Source organism: Salvelinus alpinus, chromosome 9 (genome assembly GCF_045679555.1).
Source record: "Salvelinus alpinus chromosome 9, SLU_Salpinus.1, whole genome shotgun sequence".
NCBI lineage: Eukaryota > Metazoa > Chordata > Actinopteri > Salmoniformes > Salmonidae > Salvelinus > Salvelinus alpinus.
Window position 1 is genome coordinate 65,850,266 of NC_092094.1, and position 25,345 is coordinate 65,875,610.

Genomic DNA, 25,345 nt, shown 5'->3' on the forward strand with positions numbered 1-25,345 from the left:
GTCCTTGTTTTTTAAAGAAAAGCAATTTTTTTGTCCATTTAAAATAACATCAAATTGATCAGAAATACAGGGTAGACATTGTTAATGTTGTAAATAACTGTTGTAGCTGGAAACGGCAGATTTCTTTATGGAATATCTACATAGGTGTACAGAGGCTCATTATCAGCAACCATCACTCCTGTGTTCCAATGGCACGTTGTGTTAGCTAATCCAAGTTTATAATTTTAAAAGGCTAATTGATCATTAGAAAAGCCTTTTGCAATTATGTTAGCACAGCTGAAAACTGTTGTCCTGATTAAAGAAGCAATAAAACTGGCTTTCTTTAGACTAGTTGAGTATCTGGAGCATCAGCATTTGTGGGTTCGATTACAGGCTCAAAATGGCCAGAAACAAAGACCTTTCTTTTGAAACTCGTCAGTCTATTCTTGTTTTGAGAAATGAAGGCTATTCCATGTGAGAAATTGCCAAGAAACTGAAGATCTTGTATAATGCTGTGTACTACTCCCTTCAAAGAACAGTGTAAACTGGACCTAACCAGAATAGAAAGAGTGGGAGGCCCAGGTGCACAACTGAGCAAGAGGACAAGTACATTAGAGTATCTAGTTTGAGAAACAGACGGCTCACAAGTCCTCAACTGGCAGCTTCGTTAAATAGTACCCGCAAAACACCAATCTCAACGTCATCAGTGAAGAGGCGACTCCGGCATGCTGGCCTTCTAAACAGAGTTCTTCTGTCCAGTGTCTGTGTTCTTTTTATTGGCCAGTCTGAGATATGGCTTTTTCTTTGCAACTCTGCTTAGAAGGCCAGCATCCCAGAGTCAAGAAATAGGACCTGATGGCTCTCTACTTGGTACTCAGCATAAGGCTCTGTAATAGACTAGTGTCCGGACCAGCGAGTGTACTTGTTCATCAAGCTGCTACAGGAGATAGGAGTCTTTCTGACTCAGACAAAGCTACTTACTCTTACAGCAATAAGAGATGTGGACCACTTTCATTTGTATATTATATTTTCCCTCACAAAGTGGGCACTCTTTATGTAGATGATGTAGGACACGCCAATGTTTATTTTTTCACTCATAGAAAACATCCCATTACATTCAGTTGCCTTACAGCACATAGAAAAGCCCTGAGGAGTGTACACATATCAATGGTCAACGCGTTTTACATATGTGGTGTGCAAAATGTTTGAGGATAACATAGTCAACCACTCGCCAATAAACCCATTGTGAAAAAGTACTGGAAGCAAAACGGTGCAACTTTTTTAATTTTTTTATTTATAACCTAATACAGTATCTAAGGGGGCTTTCACATCCAATTGGTTTGGAGCAGTTTTTCCCCGATTAATTTGTACCGTGGTGCGGTTCGCTGCAGGCGAGAACGCAGTTCAGACCAAACACAGGAAAATAACCCGAGTCGCGCAGTATTAATGGTTGTTTGACTGCGACCATTTGATGGAATCCACGCAGCATCATAACTTTGTATTTCTGAAACATTCTCTGAGTAGCAGCGCATCTATGAGCGCATCCGATGCAGATTAGTGGAGAGAGCTATACTATGGAACACCGTTTGTGTCTTTGCATGTCAAAAAAAGATACACGTCAAATAACACTATTTGACGTGTCAACAGACGTGTCAAATAAGCTTGTTGACCAATCAGGACCTGAATAGTTCATAATTTTTGTACGTAGTTATTACACAATCACTCATATGTCACAACGATTCATCGATATGTATGCTATGATGCTGGTAAAGTTGCAAAACAACAATCTGTTTCAGTAGCTATAGTTAGCTAGCTTGTTGTCATCTAAAATAACCCTAATTTATAAGACTGTTCTTATTTGATTAATGGTGGTCGGACCATCTATGTGAAAATAGCCACAATAGTTGACTTTGCGGCCAGCCTTCAAAATAAAAGTAATTGACAGTAATGCAAATTAATACAAATAGTAGAATTATGACATAATTGAATAGATCATGCTAAACGAGGTTGAAATGTTATATAAAATCAAAAGACAATAATCTGTTTAATTCACACTGGATGTATTAGACTTTAGAATTGCATTAGGGGCATACTTATTTCACTGTACAGCATTTTTTATATATATAACCTTTATTTAACTAGGCAGTTGAAGAACAAATTCTTATTTACAATGATGGCCTAGGAACAGTGGGTTAACTGCCTTGTTCAGGGGCAGAACGACAGATTTGTTTTTACCTTGGCAGCTTGAGGATTCGATCTAGCAACCATTCGGTTACTGGCCCAACACTGTAACCACTAGCCTTACCTATGGATTGTGGATCAATGACATGTGGTATCAGTCTACTCAGTGACACCCAGAGAACATTAGTGTCGTTGCTCTTATTGTGGGACTCTGAAAGAACTGTGAATTGAGCCACATTTATTGTCAACCTATGTGTATTGAACACTATTCCAGAGGAAAAACAAGTCTGATAACTCTGAGGAGGACATTGGGAAAAAATATATTGGGTATTGAGTAGACTGATAGCCCATTTCATTGATCCCCACTCCTTAGGTAAAGCTGTACAGTGCAATATGAACGTCAATACACAATAGGCTGACTGGGGAGGTGATTTCCCACAGTCACAGTCCTGCGATAAGAGCTACAGCGCTAATATTTGCGTAAACCCTTCACAGTTGTGTTCTGTGTGTGTCACCAAAGTAGACTGACTCCCCATTTCATCGCTTCACATTCCAACCTTGTTTGACATTATCTAGTCTAAATAAGGCAGGATTCCACCAATTGTAACCTTTTGCATCACTTTCAAAAAGGCAAACAGCAAATTCCAATATTGTGCCTAAGCTTCATAACACATAACCCGTGCCTCATGAAGCTAGCTGGCTGCTTATAACGTTAGCTTTGGGCAACAGGGTTTAGTAGCTGGCTAGCTATTTCTTTTCATGAACTGAAGAATACCAGAAGTTGCGGTCCAACACAAGATTCTACAATTAAACTGTGTTATTTGACGTGTGACTTTAAAAGCTTATTTAACGTGTCAAATAGTGTTATTTGACGTGTATCTTTTTTGACACGCCAAGACGCAAACAGCGTTCCATACTATACCGGGGATATAGGCTACTGAATATTGCCAATTCACGTAGCAGTTAGAGCATGGATTGCGTTGTTTCCTCCCGCATGTTTTTGGAATAACAAAATAATATGAAGATTGGGACACAGTGATGCTTCATGATAATCAGATTGATTTAACGTGAGCATTTTTGTCCAAAAAAACTATGCCTTGAATGGCCAGGTGGTTTTGTTTAGGAATTTTAGTTCGTTTGACATTTGTGACCCGCATGTGAAGCCAACCGGAACAATTAAAAAAAAAACAATGTAACAAATACTCAAACTCTGATTCGAACTGTAGACACCCTTATTGGCAAGTAGCTCAAAGGGGATTGGCTACGGCCCATGTTCCTTTGTTTGTTTAGTTAGACCCCTTGTAAGTCACTTGTCAGGACTTTCACTTGTGTCTTTCAGCAGCCCCAAACACCCCAGCTACATGCTGATGCTGTTGTATTTTGAATCATTTCTAATCAGCCTGGTTATTCTTTTGTGGGTATGTGGCTCTCTGTAGGGACGTGTGGGCTCAGGCTACCGGACCTTAGACAGCAGTGATCGGAAGTTCTCCAACTCTCTGATGCTGGTTGAAATCCTGAAAAACAAAATGTTAACCTTTTATTTACACAGTGAAGTTCCTGTATGAAATGGGTTTGAGTAGAGTTAAGAGTGGTTGAAAGTTAAAAGAAGTGGGGGCCATATAGATTTCATGTTGATTTGAACTGGCATGTCTTTTCTAGTATATCTAATTCTATGCCAGGAACTATTGTACCTTCCAAAGGCATTGAGGAGAGACACTATCTCTTGGCGACTGAGCTGGAAAGTGAGCCGGGCGCTGCTGGATTTGGGCAGAGCCTCGATCTGTCGCTCGGAAAACAAGATCTTCAGGGCTGTGCCTAACCCCTGAGTCTGCATGGAGTGAGAGTGCATACTTATAGCATTCATAACAACCTAAGTCACCCCAATCCCTCTACATTGGTCAAGGTGTCTACAATACAATAACAATATTACCTCACTAACTAAAATAGATCTTTGTATCGCCACAATAAATGTCTGAGCAGTCAAATATCACACACACAAAGAGTTAAGAGGACTCTCCTGTTCACTCGCCTGTAGTTTGCCCCAGAGCCTGCACTTAAAGCAGCCCACACAATCCATGATCCTGGAGATGTTGCGGAAGGTCAGCCTGAAATCCTCCTGACGTCAATGAAAAGAAAGAGAAATTACAACAGAAAGAGAAGCACAGATAGTGGTTGAGTAGTTCGACAGACATGACTACATATCGTCCAAAGAGTTCAGTGTGTTCTAAGAGTACTATACTGTAGGCCTATAGCATACTGACCTTGAGATTGGCAGCTTCCTCCTTATTCCCAGCAAACAGAGACGTCTCGTCAAAGTGCAAAGGGAAAGACCTGAGGGGTGTTAGAGACTTTTTCACTGCGATCATACAACACAAGTAGGTACCTTTTAGAGTACATCAGCTTTTATGCAGCACTTTGAGATATCAGCTGATGTAAGAAGGGCTATATAAATACATTTGATGTAATATGATTTTGCTTGTACATTATTTATGAAGCATATATGGAGTGCTTATGAAGACTGCATGAATAATACCCTATAGTACATTGATCATCAACTAGATTCAGCTGCGGGCCGATTTATTTCTTGAGCAGATGTTCGGGGGTCCGGGAAAATAATTTCTAGATTGCAAATTGACCGCAAGAAGCCAAACCGATATAATGTTTGACTAAAACAATAATTTCAAACCTTGCTTACATTTGTATATGATCATGTGTCTATTATGCGTGAGAACACCTGGGAACAGATTTCTTGAATGAAAATCACTTGAAACTGATTTCCAGTTGTTTTTAGCGTCTTTTATGTCCAACAAAATCTTTACAAAAATGTTACATTTTTCTCAGAAAACTTGGGGGGGCAAATAAAACCACCCGTAGGCAAAATTCGGTCCACCAGATGGCTAACCCTGCTATAGTATGACTTTGTTTGTTTAACATGGTGTATCAATATACTGTTAATTCATCTGGACCGTGACCAAATACATATTTATACATTCTGCTTAGTGTTTTACATAATTGGATTGACCCAGTAATTCTTTGCCTGCAGTACACTCACTTGGCCACCTGGAGGAGCTCTAGGAGCACGCGTTTGTGTTGTCGGTCCTGGGTGGGTTGGCCAGTGTACAGCTGGAAGGAGGGGCGCTGGAGAAGAGGCAGGACTTTGGCCAGGGCACGCAGCTCGATCAGGTAGAGGAAGTAGAGGTTGCGCAGCCTTTTTGGGCCCTCACCGTTGGTCAGCTGGGCATCGAAACGTTGTTGGAACTCAGAGACATTGTGACCCCACTTCTTCTGGAACCAGTTGTCTGAGAGGGAGGAGGAAGGAGGTGAGACTTTGGCTCTGTCCAGAAACAACCACTAGCCCATACCCCCTGGACACTTGTAGAGATCTGAGAGGATTTGATTTAATCAGTATAGTGCCACCTTGCCCTCTGATAGATCTGAGAGGATTGGACAAGATGTAAGCAAGCCTATCAGAGGGCAAGGTGGCACTATACTGATTAAATCAAATCCTCTCAGATCTGTCTGTCTAGGGGGGAGGGGGTTGGGATTAGCAGATGTTTCTGTGCAGGTTCTTTGATACACCCCTCATCAATGGACATATTGTAATACATATTCCCATTTTATATTCCCATTGCAGATATAAAGAGGTGAAAAGTAAATATGGTATAGGCATAACAGTTAATCTGGGCAACATGCAACTCCATCGAACATCTTTGGGATGAATTGGAACACCGACTGCGAGCCAGGCTTAATCGCCCAACATCAGTGCCCGACCTCACTAATACTCTTGTGGCTGTGGAAGCAAGTCCCAGCAGCAATGTTCCAACATCTAGTGGAAAGTCTTCCCAGAAGAGTGGAGGCTGTAATAGCAGCAAAGGGGGGACCAACTCCATATTAATGCCCATGATTTTGTAATGAGATGTTCGACAAGCAGGTCTCCACATACTTTTGGTCATGTAGTGTACCAACCAGCTTCCTCTCTCTGTCTCTGTCTCTGTCTCTGTCTCTGTCTCTGTCTCTGTCTCTGTGTCTGTGTCTGTGTCTGTGTCTGTGTCTGTGTCTGTGTCTGTGTCTGTCTCTGTCTCTGTCTCTGTCTCTGTCTCTGTCTCTGTCTCTGTCTCTGTCTCTGTCTCTGTCTCTGTCTCTGTGTCTGTCTCTGTCTCTGTCTCTGTCTCTGTCTCTGTCTCTGTCTCTGTCTCTGTCTCTGTCTCTGTCTCTGTGTCTGTGTCTGTGTCTGTGTCTGTGTGTGTGTGTGTGTGAGAGAGAGAGAGAGAGAGAGAGAGACTCACCATCTAGGAGGTACCGGGCACTCAGGTGTATGTTGATGCTAGAGTGGAGCCCAGAGACGAGCCGAAAGAAAGCCCTCTTTTCCACACACTGGCCTGGGAGGATATCGGGGATGATAGACAACTGAGGCTCATTGGTCAGTCAACCTAGCAACCTGTGCTGGCTCCAATATTTTATTTTCCCCATTGTCCTTTTCTAGCACTGTAACCAAGACAGCTCGGCACAGAACAATAGTGTGAAAGGGGTAAATATGTATCAGAACATTGTGCTTCAAGATATTCATAGGACAATGAGTGGACGTCATTCATATACATTTGAGTAATTTAGCAGACGCTCTTATCCAGAGCAATTAGCGTTAAGTGGCTTGATCAGGGGCACATCGGCAGATTTTTCGCCTTGTCGGCTCTGAGATTCGAACCTCTAACTGCTGGCTACCTGCCGCTCTCCTGATAACAGTTACGGGGTTTTGGTCAATGTTACAAGTGTTTTACTGCTTACCATCCAGCCAACTGTAAAATGTCTTCCCTGCAAAGACATGAGATTATTAATTTTATGGGATACTCATTGAGCTCAATGAACAAACATTCCATGGTCCAAAATAACTATAATTGCAAACAACACGATCCTTACCATCAGTTCCTGTGGGTGGAAAGAAACAATAAAAGATCAATGAAAATCTTTGGTTGCAACTTGCAATACAAAATATATACTGTATATTCTTGACACTTAGATCAATTTGAACTTATTCTTTAAAGCTAATTATTGCATTTGAAGATTATGGAATTACTACAGTGGGTAAATCAGGTGGACTTACCACTGTAAGATACCATAGGATTTAGAGGTCGCTTCACAGTGTATGGTCTGAGGAAAATCATATTGTAGCCTACTGTTAACATCCAAAATCTAAATTGCAATGCCATTTCATTGTTTAAGTGGCAACTGATTCACATCCAATGGAAGCATTTATGAACATTTATAAGCATTACAACTCATAAGCATGTATGACATGCATAAAGCATTTATAATGACTTATTCATGAAAGTTATTATAAAGTGTAACCAAGTCTTACTTGAAGCAGTTCTCCTCATAGATGCTGTTCCAGATTTGCCAGGCCTCTGGCCCCTTGTATCCAGTGAAGCGCTCTGGATTTAGCAGTAGATCCACGTACTGGGAATCAGGAGACTCCTCATCTTAGAATAAACAGCGTATGAATTAACCTTCATAAAGGGGATGAGTCTGTTGCATCTATTCTACCATACTGCAGCCTACTACAGGATACTGTGGCCTACAGCACAAGAGGATGCTAAGAGGATGGAAGATTTAACATCCCTCTTGAATGAAAGGCTGTTGCCTCAGGCACAAATAATGTTAAGTCTAGCTGTCCTTCACAGATATTTGGACAAGTTTAACATTCAAAATATTTAAATTCTACAAAATCCTTCACTGAGAAGAGAACATGGTTAGCTTACTTACCATCAATCACACAGAATCGCTCTGCCTCGTCATCATGCTTGTTCCATTCCAGGAGGGCCTGCCTGGTCTCCTTACTGGACAGAAAAACAACCACAGGCATGTCAAGCTATTGATCCAACACAAGGGATGAAGTAGCATCAGGCCCGGTCCTGGCCGTTCTGCCGCCTTAGGAGAGACAAAAAAAATAGCTGCTTTCCGCAAAACTACAATAGTCCCGATAAGCAAAATACGTATTTTCCAGATGTTGAAATCAGGTTCCTTTTCGGTTCTGAATGAAAGTTGAAAAGATGATTGGGTCAGATTTGGTCCAGAATCTACCTTCAAAAGATGTCGGTCTGTGCTTACTGGGGTGTAGCCTACAGCGTTGGCCCGCAATATAATTGCATGAATGCCCATCCATGTGGTAGGACTACCATTTGTAACAGGCAGTTGCATTGACTTAATTAGTCCTGATTACTGTGACTAATCACAATGACTATTTAAGCTCTGAATATCAGCTACCCAACTTTATCAGGAGTTATCCTGAGCCTATTTGCATTGAGAATCAATGTGTTTACACAGCGGGAAATGCAGAAGTATATTATTTTTCGCTCATCAAAAATGTACAGATACAAACTTGAAACCCACTGGTCATGACAATTTGCCCACAGGATAAAACTCCTGGACAGCAGTTGTAAGTAGCCTGATTGTCCATTCCATATTGTCAATTTTACTTTGACCTGGTTTTAAAATATGTTTTTGTTAAAATGTCAGCGCATTATTATTATTTTTTTGGTTTTATTTTACCCACTTTTCGCCCCAATTTTGTAATATCCAATTGCAATCCAATTACGATCTTGTCTCATAGCTGCAACTCCCTAACGGTCTCGGGAGAGACGAAGGTCGAGTCATGCGTCCTCCGAAACATGACCGCCAAACAGTGCTTCTTAACACTCGCCGGCTTAACCAGGAAGCCGGCTGCACCAATGTGCCGGAGGAAACACCGTTCAACTGATGACCGGAAGTCAGCCTGCAGGCACCTGGCCCCCCACAAGGAGCTGCTAGAGCGCGATAAGGCAAGTAAAACCCCCTGGCCAAACCCTCCCCCAACCCCCCAAATCCTGGGATCGAACCCGGGTCTGTATTGATGCCTTAGACCACTGCACCACTCGTAAGGCCCAGCGCATATTTTATTTGATGGGCGCCATTTAGGTTAGGCTATTTGAACGGAGAAACCTGCATGATGTAAAAAGTGTCAGTTTAATTACATTATCATACATTTTATCTCCAGTCTGTAGGCTACAGAAAAGACCACATAGGGTAGATTATATCTGCTACATGTTTTATGTTCGATTATGTTTTTGATGAAATGTTGGTAGAGTGCCGCAGCGATTAGTCTGTCCAACAGCACCCTGGAGTGGCACGCTGGGAATGGACAAGCAAAATATTTTGCGCCCCTGCCTTTGACAAAGTTGGCACTGTTTATCACAGAGCGGCATCAGTGCTCACCTTGAAAGCCCATATGCTTTTTGAGAGAAATTGTCATTGTTTTTGGGAAGAATTATGTGAGGTTTTATTTGTTGTTGGAGGTGCGTCTTGGTCAGTTTAGCTCAGAAAATGCCACCCTCGTCAATCTGCCACCATAGGCGGCCGCCTAATCCTGCCTAATGCTACATCAGACTCGGCATAGAACTCGTACCGTACCTGAGGGAGCTGTCCACTGCTCCAAGCGTCTCAGCCTTCTCACACTCCTGGTTGTTTGCTTCAGCTGAGTACTGCACGCATACACAGAGACACACAAACGTAGTTCAACTGTTTTAGCACATTTACAGTTGAAGTCAGAAGTTAACATACACCTTATCCAAATACATTTAAACTCAGTTTTTTACAATTCCTGACATTTAATCCTAGTAAAAATTCCCTGTCTTAGGTCAGTTGGGATCACCACTTTATTTTAAGAAAGTGAAATGTCAGAATAATAGTAGAGAGAATGATTTATTTCAGCTTTTATTTCTTTCATCACATTCCCAGTGGGTCAGAAGTTTACATACACTCAATTAGTATTTGGTAGCATTGCCTTTAAATTATTTAACTTGGGTCAAACGTTTTGGGTAGCCTTCCACAAGCTTCCCACAATAAGTTGGGTGAATTTTGGCCCATTCCTCCTGACAGAGCTGGTATAACTGAGTCAGGTTTGTAGGCCTCCTTGCTCGCACACGCTTTTTCAGTTCTGCCCACACATTTTCCATAGGATTGCGGTCAGGACTTTGTGATGGCCACTCCAATACCTTGACTTTGTTGTCCTTAAGCCATTTTGCCACAATTTTGGAAGTATGCTTGGGGTCATTGTCCATTTGGAAGACCCATTTGCGACTAAGCTTTAACTTCCTGACTGATGTCTTGAGACGTTGTTTCAATATATACACATAATTTTCGTTCCTCATGATGCCATCTATCTTGTGAAGTGCACCAGTCCCTCCTGCAGCAAAGCACCCCCACAACATGATGCTGCCACCTCTATGCTTCACGGTTGGGATGGTGTTCTTCAGCTTGCAAGCCTCCCCCTTTTTCCTCCAAACAGTTATATTTTTGTTTCATCAGACCAGAGGACATTTCTCCAAAAAGTACGATCTTTGTCCCCATGTGCAGTTGCAAACCGTAGTCTGGCTTTTTTAATGGTGGTTTTGGAGCAGTGGCTTCTTCCTTGTTGAGCGGCCTTTCAGGTTATGTCGATATAGGACTCGTTTTACTGTGGATATAGATAATTTGTACCTGTTTCCTCCAGCATCTTCACAAGGTCCTTTGTGTTGTTCTGGGATTGATTTGCACTTTTCGCACCAAAGTAGGAGACAGAGACAGAGACAGAACGCGTCTCCTTCCTGAGCGGTACGGCGGCTGCGTGGTCCCATGGTGTTTATACTTGCGTGCTATTGTTTGTACAGATGAACGTGGTACCTTCAGGCGTTTGGAAATTGCTCCCAAGGATGAACCAGACTTGTGGAGGTCTACAATTTTTATTTCTGAGGTCTTGGCTGATTTCTTTTGATTTCCCCATGATGTCAAGCAAAGAGGCACTGAGTTTGAAGGTTGGCCGTGAAATACATCCACAGGTACACTTTCAATTGACTCAAATTATGTCAATTAGCCTATCAGAAGCTTCTAAAGCCATGACATCATTTTCTGGAATTTTCCAAGCTTTTTAAAGACAGTCAACTTAGTGTATGTAAACTTATGACCCACAGGAATTGTGATACAGTGAAATAATCTGTCTGTAAACAATTGTTGGAAAAATGACTTGTGTCATTGCACAAAGTAGATGTCCTAACCGACATGCCAAAACTATAGTTTGTTAACAAGAAATGTGTGGAGTGTTTGAAAAATGAGTTTTAATGACTCTAACCTAAGTGCATGTAAACTTCCGACTTCAACTGTAAATGGCCTAAGTGCACTACAGTAGCTATGTGATATGACCCTAATTTCAAATAATTCCCCTTCATAAAGTTCTTAATCATATTACCTTATTGTGATGGCCATTTGTTTTGATTCCCTCTGGAACCTCATTCTGTGGAACATGAGTACAATCTTAAAAGGTCCCCTATGTAGCTTTATGGGCGACCCGACCAAATGCACGTATATATAAATGTGAGTTATAGAGCCGTCATTCTCATTGAAAGCAAGTCTAATAAGCAGTAGATCCTTTCTATTGCTATGCACTCAACTTATATGAATCGTTATTTGATCAGTGACAGAGGTAGGCCAACGTTAGAAAGATACTCACTGGTGTACATGGTATCACAGCACAGTTCTTTTGCCCACAGAGGCCATTGTCTGTCCAGAATGGACATGGCTTATTCAGGTTCACCTAAAGAACGGCGTAGAGAATTAGAGATATAGATTTTATCATGATATACTGTAGTTGGGACACATGAAATGACAGGTGTGAGAAGTCTGACTTGCCTTATAAAACCTGAAATAGTCAGACTCAAGCAGCTTCTGAAGTTTGGGGAAGAGTTGCTCATTGTTGAAGGCATCAATTGTCTCCACATCACAAGCGCAGTCATCCAAGCTACCGGTCACCTGTGGTAACAAAATAAAGTGTACTTCATAAACTGTACGCCTACTTCAACTGTAGGGCCTATAATTCATAGACTACTGCCAGTCCATGATGTAAACATGATAGTTGTAAACCAGAAACTTTGATCTGAACACTTTTTTGCCATAGGGTGGAGAGAAATGTTAACATTTTTGTATATCTGAGCGAGAGTGACTAACAAAAGCAATGGGGGCCCTTCTAGTCAGTAATTCGATCATGATTACTACACGTTTAGATAGCTGGCTACACTAATTTACCAATCTAAAAACATTGGGTAATTGAGTGACTGTCAGTGACTGACCTAACAAGAGGAAAAACTGCTGATGCACAACCACATTTTGAAAAATTGCACCTTGTGTATTCTACTATTTCAAAGAAAAATTCTACCCAAAAATGATATTTTGACATTTGTTTCATTAGTCCATTGTTGATATAGTCTCGGAATGTTTAGCTATTCAGCAATAAAGTTTTCAAGATATTTAAGTTTCAAAATACAGAAATCATCCCCTTATTATGTATTTTGCAAAATGCAACATCTCATGATGCAAAATAGTTTTTTGGGTGGAGTTTTCCTTTAACTCTTGATTGATCAGTTGCCCATCCCAGTCATAAACAAATGTGACCCGATTCAGGAAACTAGGCGTATGTCACAAGTCACGACTTCACAGGAGAGCCATTTGAAAGTAAAAAATATTGTTTTATCAAAATGCCTTCTTGAACATGTGAACTTTCATGTTCCTTAATAACAAACTTTTATGCCATCTGTAAATACGAATAAAGTGGTTTAAATTACGAGCCTTATTGGTTTAGCCAAAGAAAAAGACAGGAACCTTCATGTTAGCCATGATTGGCTGAGATAATGAGTGGGCTGGACATGCTGAGAGATGAGTTTCAGATTGTTCTGCAATGTAGCATCTTGTGTCTATAAAATTAGCTGCTCGTTATGCGTAGATAATCCTTTCTACTGCAGTTTTTTCTAAAGATATAACGTTAGCCATGGAGAACTGCAAATATGTTGCTACTGCTCTCAATTACATTGCGGCCCTAAATTTATCAGGCGCTATCGACAAAGGTCAGTTGGATAAAGTTAAAGTTGTGATGGACTACTTTCTGGAGGAAAAGTTGTGATGGACTACTTTCTACTACTTTCAGAAAATGAATCAGACGATGAGGAAATCCCCGATTTAGGTGAAAACATTTTCATTGAAGAAGACATTGTAGAGAGTCTTCTGATGACGGTGATGGGGAAGAAACGGCGATCAACAGTGTTGTTGTTGTCACTGAAGAAGTTGACCAAGTTTAGAAATCAGTGGAACACAACGGGCCAACAAGCAGTGCAAACTAAATGAAAATGACACAGGACGTCTTATTTAATGAAAGGGGTTGCAGTCTGCTGTGAAGCTTTCATCCATGTATACGGGTAAGAATCTAGCTACAGTTTCAGATAGTATACGTTTCTAATTTTGTCAGAAAGTTGTTTTCATTGCAAGTTAAGGCTTGCTGTTAGCTAGCCAGCTGGAGTTCAATAGCTGGCTTGCTAGCTAACGTTAACATTGAACCTAATTTATTTGGTTAACTTTAGCTATGACAATCGGTTTGTATTGCTAGTAACGTTACTCTACGGATTGGGGTTATAGTTAATTTTTTAGCTAGCTAACGTGACATGTCGAAACAAAAGACCCCAAGTTAAAGCTTGCTGTTAGCTAGCTAACGTCAGCTGAGGTTAGATGGCTGGCTTGCCTGCTAACATTAATTTACGTATATTAAGTGTGTAACGTTAGATGTTTTCTCAGAATGCCATTTCACATTACTAGTTATAGCCTAATGTTAGCTAGCTAACGTTAACATTGAACCTAATTTATTTGGCTAACTTTAGCTATGACAATCGGTTTGTATTGCTAGTAACGTTACTTTATGGATTGGGATTATAGTTAATTTTTTAGCTAGCTAATGTTACATGTCTAAACAAAAGATCCCAAGTTAAAGCTTGCTGTGAGCTAGCTAACGTTAGATGGCTGGCTTGCTAGCTAACATTAATTTACGTGTATGAAGTTTGTGTAACATTAGTGATGTTATCTCAGAATGCCATTTTGCATCTATTGTATAATAATGCAAAAATATTTGTGTTTCAACATCAGTAGAACACGCCTGACTCTCCTCCACCAGTCATACAAGGAGAATGGTCTAATGCCTCCCATCAAAAAGAGAGCTGACCCAAGCAAGCAAAGACAGCAGCGCAGTCATCAACTACATGCACCATTTCTTCACCAACTATGGAGTTGGGGAAAGAATTCTGGTCCTGAATTGTGATAAATGCAGTGGCACGTGGCAATGTTACACGTGGTCTTACAGACGGTATCACATGCACATTTGTGGCCTGCTGGAGGTCATTTTGCAGGGCTCTGGCAGTGCTCCTCCTTGCACAAAGGCGGAGGTAGCGGTCCTGCTGCTGGGTTGTTGCCCTCCTACGGCCTCCTCCACGTCTCCTGATGTACTGGCCTGTCTCCTGGTAGCGCCTCCATGCTCTGGACACTACGCTGACAGATACAGCGAACCTTCTTGCCACAGCTCACATTGATGTGCCATCCTGGATGAGCTGCACTACCTGAGCCACTTGTGTGGGTTGTAGACTCCATCTCATGCTACCACTAGAGTGAGAGCACCGCCAGCATTCAAAAGTGACCAAAACATCAGCCAGGAAGCATAGGAACTGAGAAGTGGTCTCTGGTCACCACCTGCAGAATCAATCCTTTATTGGGGGTGTCTTGCTAATTGCCTATAATTTCCACCTTTTGTCTATTCCATTTGCACAACAGCATGTGAAATTTATTGTCAATCAGTGTTGCTTCCTAAGTGGACAGTTTGATTTCACAGAAGTGTGATTGACTTGGAGTTACATTATGTTGTTTAAGTGTTCCCTTTATTTTTTTTGAGCAGTGTATAAAATTAATATTGATGTGTGGTCGTAACATGATTTTGTGACATACCACAACAATATAATGTGACTGTATCAAGTATCCACCACATAAATGTATGGCGCATGCATCTGTTTATGTACTGTACATGTGCACCTCGCTCAGGTTTCAATTCAGGTAGCATGGCCTTAACTTTCAGCATGTATGAAATACTATGTGATAAGTGTGTGTGTAACAGTATATAAAGTATGCTAATGTACTGGTGTGAAGGCATTTGGGCAGTGGGCAGTGGTCAAAAGTACTTAAGTAGTACTTTACAGTATTTTTACTTCAGTGTTTTTGGGGAGTATCTGTATATTACTTTACTATTTATATTTTTGGAAACTTTTACTTCACAGTCTATGTTTGTTCCCACACTCGGGATTCTGACTCTCTATTGGTTACACAGACTGTTGGCCTCCCATCCTATTCTAACCACCTCTCGCCGGCTTTGTATTCATGTTACCTGATGAAATTGCTGTACAATATGATCTTGTTGCCATCTGATGCACATTCAGTTGTCATAAATAGACAACTCCTGTGATTATTAGTATTTGACCATGCTGGTCATTTATGAACATTTGAACATCTTGGCCATGTTCTGTTATAATCTCCACCCCACACAGCCAGAAGAGGACAGGTCACCCCTCATAGCCTGGTTCCTCTCTAGGTTTCTTCCTAGGTTTTGGCCTTTCTAGGGAGTTTTTCCTAGCCACCGTGCTTCTACACCTGCATTGCTTGCTGTTTGGGGTTTTAGGCTGGGTTTCTGTACAGCACTTTGAGATATCAGCTGATGTACGAAGGGCTATATAAATAAATTTGATTTGATAAATCAAAACTGCAGAGCTCTCCCTGTCCTCTGCCATGCCTTGATTGTATTACTGTTGATGATATCTGTAAATGTGCATGTACACCCTGGCCCATCTACTGTTGCTAGCCCCAATTCTGACTTGTGCTCTGATATCTGCTCCACTGATTTCTGCTCTCGTAAAAGCCTGGATTTTTTGCACATTAACACTAGAAGCTTATTACCTAAAATGGATCAATTGAAAGTGTGGGTTCACAGCTCCAATCCAGATGTGTTGGTCATTACTGAGATGTCGTTAACCTCTAACGAGTCACAAACCCGGATCCGGGATCCCCCCATCAAAAAAGCTGACTAGCATAGCCTAGCCTAAAGCTACAGGGATATCATATAATAAAATGTTCATGAAATCACAAGTCCAAGACACCAAATGAAAGATACAGATCTTGTGAATCCAGCCATCATTTCTGATTTTTTAAATGTTTTACAGGGAAGACACAATATGTATTTCTATTAGCTAACCACCATAGCAAAAGACACAACTTTTTTTTCTCCACCATTTTTTTCCTGCATAGGTAGCCATCACTAATTCGACCAAATAAAGATATAAATAGTCACTAACCAAGAAAAAACTTCATCAGATGACAGTCTGATAACATATTTATTGTATAGCATATGTTTTGTTAGAAAAATGTGCATATTTCAGGTATAAATCACAGTTCTACATTGCAGCTGCAATCTGAAATAGCGCCGATGCAGGCAGAATAATTACAGAGACCAACGTCAAATACCTAATTACTCATCATAAAACATTTCTGAAAAATACACAGCGTACAGCAAATGAAAGCCCAACATCTTGTGAATCCAGCCAATATGTCAGATTTTTTAAGTGTTTTACAGCGAAAACACAATATAGCATTATATTAGCTTACCACAATAGCCAGAAACACAACCGCATTTACCAGCAGCAAAGGTTAGCGATCGTAACAATCCAGCAAAAGATATATAATTTGACTAACCTTGATAAACTTCATCAGATGACAGTCCTGTAACATCATATTACACAATGCATATAGGTTTTGTTCGAAAATGTGCATATTTAGCAGCACAAATCGTGGTTATACAATGTGATCAGTAGCAACATTTCAGGCATTCTGGCCGGCGCCATCTTGGAGAGGCACCTAATCTAATCTATAAATAATCGTAAACTTGACTAAAAAATACAGGTTGGACAGCAAATGAAAGATGCATTAGTTATTAATGCAACCGCTGTGTTAGATTTTTTTAAATTAACGTTACTAGACATACAGTGTGCGTTACAGCCAGACCAGTGCCGAAATTAATGGCGGACAAATCCTTTTAAATTTTTCCACATAAATACGAATTAACATCATAAATAGCTCTTACTTTTGGACGAGCTTCCATCAGAATCTTGGGCAAGTTGTCCTTTGTCCAAAAGAATCGTTGCTCGGTTGTAAAACGTCCTCTTCAACTTTGGAAATAGCAGCTAACATTAGCTATGTGGCGCAGACATGCCCAAATCTTCAAAACGCAATACTAAGGAAAATCCGAAAATCGCAATATACTCGCATAAACTGATATAACTCGGTTTAAAATAACTTCGTTATGATGTTTCTAACACCTATATCGAATTAAATCACAGACGGATATATCTAAGGCCGATAACTTGAGCTTTTCCGAACGCCATGCTGAGGTCCTGCTTTGCGCAATGACGAACAATGAAAAGAGTGCACCCCCCATGCCATGGGCTTTTATAAGGTCTGAGATCTGCCTAGAAACTCCATTCCAATTCTCATTGGTTACTGACATCCAGGGGAAGGCGCGTGCAGTTCATGTCGACCCATAGGATACATACAGAGTTTTAAACTGATCCTAGAACAGGGTCAACATTTTCAGATTTTGCAGTACCTGTCAGGAATTTCGCTGCCAAACGAGTTCTGTTTCACTCAGAGAAATAATTCAAACGGTTTTAGAAACTAGAGATTGTTTTCTATCCAATAGTAATAATAATATGCATATTGTACGAGCAAGAATTGAGTACGAGGCAGTTTAATTTGGGAACGATAAATGTCCAAGTTGAAACAGCACCCCCTATAGTGACAAGAAATTTTAAGGAAGAGTGTTTTGAATACTTATGTTAACCTTTCTGGTTATAACCTTTATTCGGCAAGACAGATCTTCCAAAGGTGGGGGAGTGGCAATCTTTAGTGCTCGGTTGTCTCCACCAAGTCTGTCCACAAACAATTTGATTTGCTGGTTTTAAGCATTAAACTTTCAAAATAGCTATTTTTTGACTGTTGCTGGGTGCTATCGTCCTCCATCAGCACCGGCCTGTACCCTAAGCTCTCTCTTGGCCTCTTACACTAAGTCTGAATTTGTCCTGCTAGGTGACCTAAACTGGGACGTGCTTAAACTTCTTGACCATGTCCTAAAGCAATGGGACTCCCTAAATCTGTCTCAGATTATCACCAATCCCACAAGGTACGACTCCCAACACCCAGAAAAGGCTACTCTCCTCGATGTTATCACAAATAATCCTCATAGGTATCAATCTGGTGTTTTCTGTAATGACCTTAGTGATCACTGTTTTACAGCCTGCCCTGATTTGTCATAGACACTTAATAAAAAACTTTAATGAGCAAGCCTTCCTTCATGAACTGGCCTCTGTAAATTGGTATAGAATCAGCTTGATTCGTCCCCTCTGTCGAAGACGCTTGGACCTTCTTTTTTGATATTTTCAGTGGTATTGTTAACAAACATGCCCCCGTAAAGAAAATGAGAATTAAAAACAGGTTCAGTCCCTGGTTCGACCGTGATCTTGCAGTTACTCCACCTCAAGAATTGCATTTGGTGAAAGGCTTGGCACATGTATACTAGAGGTCGACCGATTAAGCGGAATGGCCGATTAATTATGGCCAATTTCAAGTTTTCATAACAATCTGTATTTTTGGACACCGATTATGGCCGATTACATTGCACTCCACGAGGAGACTGCGTGGCAGGCTGACTACCTGTTATGCGAGTGCAGCAAGGAGCCAAGGTAAGTTGCTAGCTAGCATTAAACGTATCTTATAACAAACAATCAATCTTAACATAATCACTATTTAACTACACATGGTTGGTAGCTTGTCCTGCATTGCATATAATCGATGCGGTGCCTGTTAATTTATCATTGAATCACAGCCTACTTCGCCAAACGGGTGATTTAACAAGCGCATTTGCGAAAAAAAAGCACTGTCGTTGCACCAATGTGTACCTAACCATAAACATCAACGCCTTGCTTAAAATCAATACACAAGTATTTATTTTTAAACCTGCATATTTAGTTAATATTGCCTGCTAACATGAATTTCTTTTAACTAGGGATATTGTGTCACTTCTGTTGCGTTCTGTGCAACAGAGTCAGGGTATATGCAGCAGTTTGGGCCGCCTGGCTCGTTGTGAACTGTGTGAAGACCATTTCTTCCAAACAAAGACAGCCTACTTCGCCAAATGGTGGATGATTTAACAAAAGCGCATTTGCGAAAAAAGCACAATATTGGCACGAATGTACCTGAACATCAATGCCTTTCTTAAAATCAATAGACAGAAGTACAGTGAGGGAAAAAAGTATTTGATCCCCTGCTGATTTTGTACGTTTGCCCACTGACAAAGAAATGATCAGTCTATAATTTTAATGGTAGGTTTATTTGAACAGTGAGAGACAGAATATCAACAAAAAAATCCAGAAAAACGCATGTCAAAAATGTTATGAATTGATTTGCATTTTAATGAGGGAAATAAGTATTTGACCCCTCTGCAAAACATGACTTAGTACTTGGTGGCAAAACCCTTGTTGGCAATCACAGAGGTCAGACGTTTCTTGTAGTTGGCCACCAGGTTTGCACACATCTCAGGAGGGATTTTGTCCCACTCCTCTTTGCAGATCTTCTTCAAGTCATTAAGGTTTTGAGGCTGACGTTTGGCAACTCGAACCTTCAGCTCCCTCCACAGATTTTCTATGGGATTAAGGTCTGGATACTGGCTAGGCCACTCCAGGACCTTAATGTGCTTCTTCTTGAGCCACTCCTTTGTTGCCTTGGCCGTGTGTTTTGGGTCATTGTCATGCTGGAATACCCATCCACGACCCATTTTCAATACCCTGGCTGAGGGAAGGAGGTTTTCACCCAAGATTTGACGGTACATGGCCCCGTCCATCGTCCCTTTGATGCGGTGAAGTTGTCCTGTCCCTTTAGCAGAAAAACACCCCCAAAGCATAATGTTTCCACCTCCATGTTTGACGGTGGGGATGGTTTCTTGGGGTCATAGGCAGCATTCCTCCTCCTCCAAACACGGCAAGTTGGGTTGATGCCAAAGAACTCCATTTTGGTCTCATCTGACCACAACACGTTCACCCAGTTGTCCTCTGAATCATTCAGATGTTCATTGGCAAACTTCAGACGGGCCTGTATATGTGCTTTCTTGAGCAGGGGGACCTTGCGGGCGCTGCAGGATTTCAGTCCTTCACGGCATAGTGTGTTACCAATTGTTTTCTTGATGACTATGGTCCCAGCTGCCTTGAGATCATTGACAAGATCCTCCTGTGTAGTTCTGGGCTGATTCCTCACCGTTCTCATGATCATTGCAACTTCACGAGGTGAGATCTTGCATGGAGCCCCAGGCTGAGGGAGATTGACAGGTCTTTTGTGTTTCTTCCATTTGCGAATAATCACAGAAACTGTTGTCACCTTCTCACCAAGCTGCTTGGCGATGGTCTTGTAGCCCATTCCAGCATTGTGTAGGTCTACAATCTTGTCCCTGACATCCTTGGAGAGCTCTTTGGTCTTGGCCATGGTGGAGAGTTTGGAATCTGATTGATTGATTGCTTCTGTGGACAGGTATCTTTTATACAGGTAAGAAACTGAGATTAGGAGCACTCCCTTTAAGAGTGTGCTCCTAATCTCCGTTCGTTACCTGTATGAAAGACACCTGGGAGCCAGAAATCTTTTTGATTGAGAAGGGGTCAAATACTTATTTCCCTCATTAAAATGCAAATCAATTTATAACATTTTTGACATGCATTTTTCTGGATATTTTTGTTGTTATTCTGTCTCTCACTGTTCAAATAAACCTACCATTAAAATTATAGACTGATAATATCTTTGTCAGTGGGCAAACGTACAAAATCAGCAGGGGATCAAATACTTTTTTCCCTCACTGTATATTTTTTTAAACCTGCATATTTAGTTAAAAGAAATTAATGTTAGCAGGCAATATTAACTAGGCAAATTGTGTCACTTCTCTTGCGTTCATTGCATGCAGAGTCAGGGTATATGCAACAGTTTGCTCGTTGCGAACTAATTTGCCAGAATTTTACATAATTATGACATAACATTGAAGGTTGTACAATGTAACAGCAATATTTAGACTTATGGATGCCACCCGTTAGATAAAATACGGAACGGTTCCGTATTTCACTGAAAGAATAAACGTTTTATTTTCGAAATGATAGTTTCCGGATTTGACCATATTAATGACCCAAGGATCGTATTTCTGTGTGTTATTATATTATAATTAAGTCTATGATTTGATAGTGCAGTCTGACTGAGCGGTGGTAGGCAGCAGCAGGCTCGTAAGCATTCATTCAAACAGCACTTTCCTGCGTTTGCCAGCAGCTCTTCACAATGCTTCAAGCATTGCGCTGTTTATGACTTCAAGCCTATCAACTCCCGAGATTAGGCTGGCAATACTAAAGTACCTATTAGAACATCCAATAGTCAAAGGTCTATGAAATACAAATGGTATAGAGAGAAATAGTCCTATAATAACTACAACCTAAAACTTCTTACCTGGGAATATTGAAGACTCATGTTAAAAGGAACCACCAGCTTTCATATGTTCTCATGTTCTGAGCAAGGAACTTAAACGTTAGCTTTTTTACATGGCACATATTGCACTTTTACTTTCTTCTCCAACACTTTGTTTTTGCATTATTTAAACCAAATTGAACATGTTTCATTATATATTTGAGACTAAATTGATTTAATTGATGTATTATATTAAGTTAAAATAAAAGTATTCATTGTTCATTCAGTATTGTTGTAATTGTGATTATTACAAATATATATATATATATATATATATATAAAAGTCGGCCGATTAAATCGGTATCGTCTTTTTTTGGTCCTCCAATAATCGGTATCGGCGTTGAAAAATCATAATCGGTCAACCTCTAATGTATACTCAAACTGACTGGCTATCGTTCAGGCAAATTAGAAATTAGTGCACTCAGGCCATCTGGAAGGCCAAAGTTTGTTACTTTAAGGAGCAGTTCTCTCTCTGTGGGTCTAACCCCAAGAAGTTCTGGAAAACGTTTAAAGACCTGGAGAATAAACCCTCCTCCTCACAGCTTCCCATGTCCCTTAATGTTGATGATGTGGTTGTTACTGACAAGAAGCACATGGCTGAGCTCTTTAATCACCACTTCATTAAGTCAGGATTCCTATTTGACTCAGTCATGCCTCCTTGCCCGTCCAACATTTCCTCATCTCCCACCCCTTCTAATGCGACTATCCCCAATGCTTCTCCATCTTTTTCCCCTGCCCCGCTACAAAGTTTCTCCCTACAGGCAGTCACTGAGTCCGAGGTGCTAAAGGAGCTCCTTAAACTTGACCCCTGGGTCAGATGGTTTAGACCCTTTCTTCTTTAAGGTTGCTGCCCCTATCATCACCAAGCCTGTCTCTCCTTTCTGGGGAGGTTCCCATTGCTTGGAAGGCAGCCACAGTTCATCCTTTCTTTAAAGGGGGAGATCAAGCTGATCCTAACTGTTATAGGCCAATTTCTATTTTGCCCTGTTTATCAAAAGTGTTTGAAAAACTTGTCAATAATCAACTGACTGGCTTTCTTGATGTCTATAGTATTCTCTCGGGTATGCAATCTGGTTTCCGCTCAGGTTATGGATGTGTCACTGCAACTTTAAAGGTCCTCAATGATGTCACCATTGCCCTTGATTCAAAGCAATATTGTGCTGCTATTTTTATTGACTTGGCCAAAGCTTTTGATACGGTAGACCATTCCATTCTTGTGGGCCGGGTAAGGAGTATTGGTGTCTCTGAGGGGTCTTTGGCCTGGTTTGCTAACTACCTCTCTCAAAGAGTGCAGTGTATAAAGTCAGAAAATCTGCTGTCTCAGCCACTAACTGTCACCAAGGGAGTACCCCAAGGCTCAATCATAGGCCCCACACTCTTCTCAATTTACATCAACAACATAGCTCAGGCAGTAGGAAGCTCTCTCATCTATTTATATACAGATGATACAGTCTTATACTCAGCTGGCCCCTCCCCGGATTTTGTGTTAAACACTCTACAACAAAGCTTTCTTAGTGTCCAACAAGCTTTATCTACCCTTAACCTTGTTCTGAACACCTCCAAAACAAAGGTAATGTAGTTTGGTAAGAAGAATGCCCCTCTTCCCACAGGTGTTATTACTACCTCTGAGGGTTAAGAGCTTGAGGTAGTCACCTCATACAAGTACTTGGGAGTATGGCTAGACGGTGCACTCTCCTCTCTTTATAGGACACATCACTGCACTCTATACTCCTCTGTAAACTGGTCATCTCTGTATACCCGTCACTAGACCCACTGGTTGATGCTCATTTATAAAACCCTCTTAGGCCTCACTCCCCCCTATCTGAGATATCTACTGCAGCCCTCATCCTCCACATATAACACCCGTTCTTCTAGTCACATTCTGTTAAAGGTCTCCAAAGCACACACATCCCTGGGTCGCTACTCTTTTCAGTTTGCTGCAGCTGTCGACTGTAACGAGCTGCAACAAACACTCAAACTGGACAGTTTTATCTCAATCTCTACATTCAAAGACTCATTCATGGACACTCTTACTGACAGTTGTGGCTGCTTTGTGTGATGTATTGTTGTCTCTCGACCTTTGTGCTGTTGACTGTGCCCAATGTTTGTACCATGTTTTGTGCTGATACCATGTTGTGTTGCTACCATGTTGTTGTTATGTTGCTACCATGCTGTGTTGTCATGTGTTGCTGCCTTGCTATGTTGTTGTCTTAGGTCTCTCTTTATGTCGTGTTGTCTCTCTTGTTGTGATGTGTGTTTTGTCCTATATTTATATTGCATTTTTTTATTTTAATCCCACTCCCTGGTCCCCGCAGGAGGCCTTTTGCCTTTTGGTAGGTCGTCATAGTAAATAAGAATTTGTTCTTAACTGACTTGCCTAGTTAAATAATGGTTAAATAAATAAAATAAAAATAATAATAATGTACTATTTACACCCAAAAGTACTCGTTACATTTTGACAGGAAAATTGTCCAATTCACACACTTATCAAGAGAACATCCCTACTGCATCTGATCTGGCAAACTCACTAAACACAAATGCTTCGATTGTAGATTATGTCTGAGTGTTGGAGTGTGCCCCTGGCTATCCGTCAATAATATATAAAAAAAGAAAATTGTGCAGTCTGGTTCAATATAAGGAATTTCAAATGATTTATACTTTTACTCAAGTATGACAATTTAGTACTTTTTGGGTACTGGGGGTTATAGCATTTCTTTCACATGACCCATCAATTTAGACAAGAGTGTCTGGGTAAGTGTCATCTAATATTTATAAAATATTTTTATCTGGACACTCTGTTTACCTGGAATATTTTCTTATTGTAGGCTACTACCACTTTTAGTCTTCACTACACTACTCAATGTTTAGCACATGACCTCATGTGAATCCTTAAAGAGATGGGTGGGGCTGGCTTATGAGGGTGTGAACAATGCTGAATGGGTGTAGACAAAGGATTGCTCTCAAGTAGGTGCCAAAACATTCAAAGGCGCTTTTCACAAAAGTTTATAAGTGTATAAGTGAGTTTATAAGTGTATCAACTTTCAAAGCACAATTACTTTCCCATTGTTTCAACAACAAAAAAATGCCATGTATGATATACCATTTTGTAGCTCTGAGTCTCTACTTTTATCCAATGTAAACAAACCAATTTCAAATGTTGCTACATAAGACCGAATCCAGGTGAGTCACATTTTTAAGTTATACATTGTTTACAGCGACTCTAAACAACAAAACCTAATGGAGGCATAGAATCTATTTTAGGTTATTATATAGTAAGACAGTAGTTGTACCAGCTCATTGATAAGTTATATTCCTCAAGAATCAATGGGTAGGCTAGAAATTGAAAATAACCCAGAATGTGTTCTAAAAGTTTCGGAGGCATTCGTCACAGTGAAACAAATATCAAACCAATAGAAATGTCTAGTAGACAGCAGCAAAATATTGGTAGCTGAAGAGCATTGATTACCTGGCAGAAACACCCGTGCGCGGCAGAGCTCGAGCTTGACACCTGGAGGTAATACATCGAAAGAACACCCAGAAAAAGATACCGCTTCATTTCGTTGCAGATATAGTTGTAATTCAACACTTTTAAAAGTTTTAAGAGATTGAAGCTAAACGTTGCCGTTAATTCGGAGGAAAATGCTCCAGTCACACCGAGGTAAGGGTATGTATGTATGATTCATCAAGCGATTTATCCCATGCTCATGAGCAGAGATGTTTTATATAATGA

At 40.7% G+C, this 25,345-nt stretch overlaps 1 protein-coding gene and 1 long non-coding RNA gene across 2 annotated transcripts; one reads left to right on the top strand and one right to left on the bottom strand.

The window, feature by feature from the left end:
* Positions 1 to 1,030: 1,030 nt before the first annotated feature.
* On the bottom strand, positions 1,031 to 25,316 carry ero1a (endoplasmic reticulum oxidoreductase 1 alpha). Its single transcript, XM_071326981.1, has 16 exons — positions 25,082 to 25,316; positions 11,854 to 11,973; positions 11,675 to 11,758; positions 11,414 to 11,458; positions 9,601 to 9,671; positions 7,918 to 7,991; positions 7,514 to 7,634; positions 7,259 to 7,305; positions 7,075 to 7,083; positions 6,943 to 6,969; positions 6,447 to 6,539; positions 5,213 to 5,459; positions 4,422 to 4,491; positions 4,190 to 4,276; positions 3,852 to 3,988; positions 1,031 to 3,674 (listed from the first exon to the last, which is right to left on the bottom strand). Exons 1-16 carry the CDS (start codon positions 25,169 to 25,171, stop codon positions 3,614 to 3,616), a joined length of 1,383 nt encoding a protein of 460 aa, XP_071183082.1. The 5' UTR covers positions 25,172 to 25,316; the 3' UTR covers positions 1,031 to 3,613.
* LOC139530498 (uncharacterized) lies at positions 11,980 to 15,791 on the top strand. The gene is made up of 2 exons (XR_011666044.1): positions 11,980 to 13,409; positions 14,128 to 15,791. It is a non-coding gene; the product is annotated as an uncharacterized lncRNA (long non-coding RNA).
* Positions 25,317 to 25,345: the final 29 nt, after the last annotated feature.

Coding starts and splice junctions, on each gene's coding strand:
- ero1a (XM_071326981.1), bottom strand. CDS start 25,171: ATGAAGCGGTATCTTTTTCTGGGTGTTCTTTCGATGTATTACCTCCAG. Junction 7,635..7,917: donor GCGATTCTGTGTGATTGATG/GTAAGTAAGCTA, acceptor GTTTATTCTAAG/ATGAGGAGTCTCCTGATTCC. Junction 7,306..7,513: donor TATGAGGAGAACTGCTTCAA/GTAAGACTTGGT, acceptor GATTTTCCTCAG/ACCATACACTGTGAAGCGAC.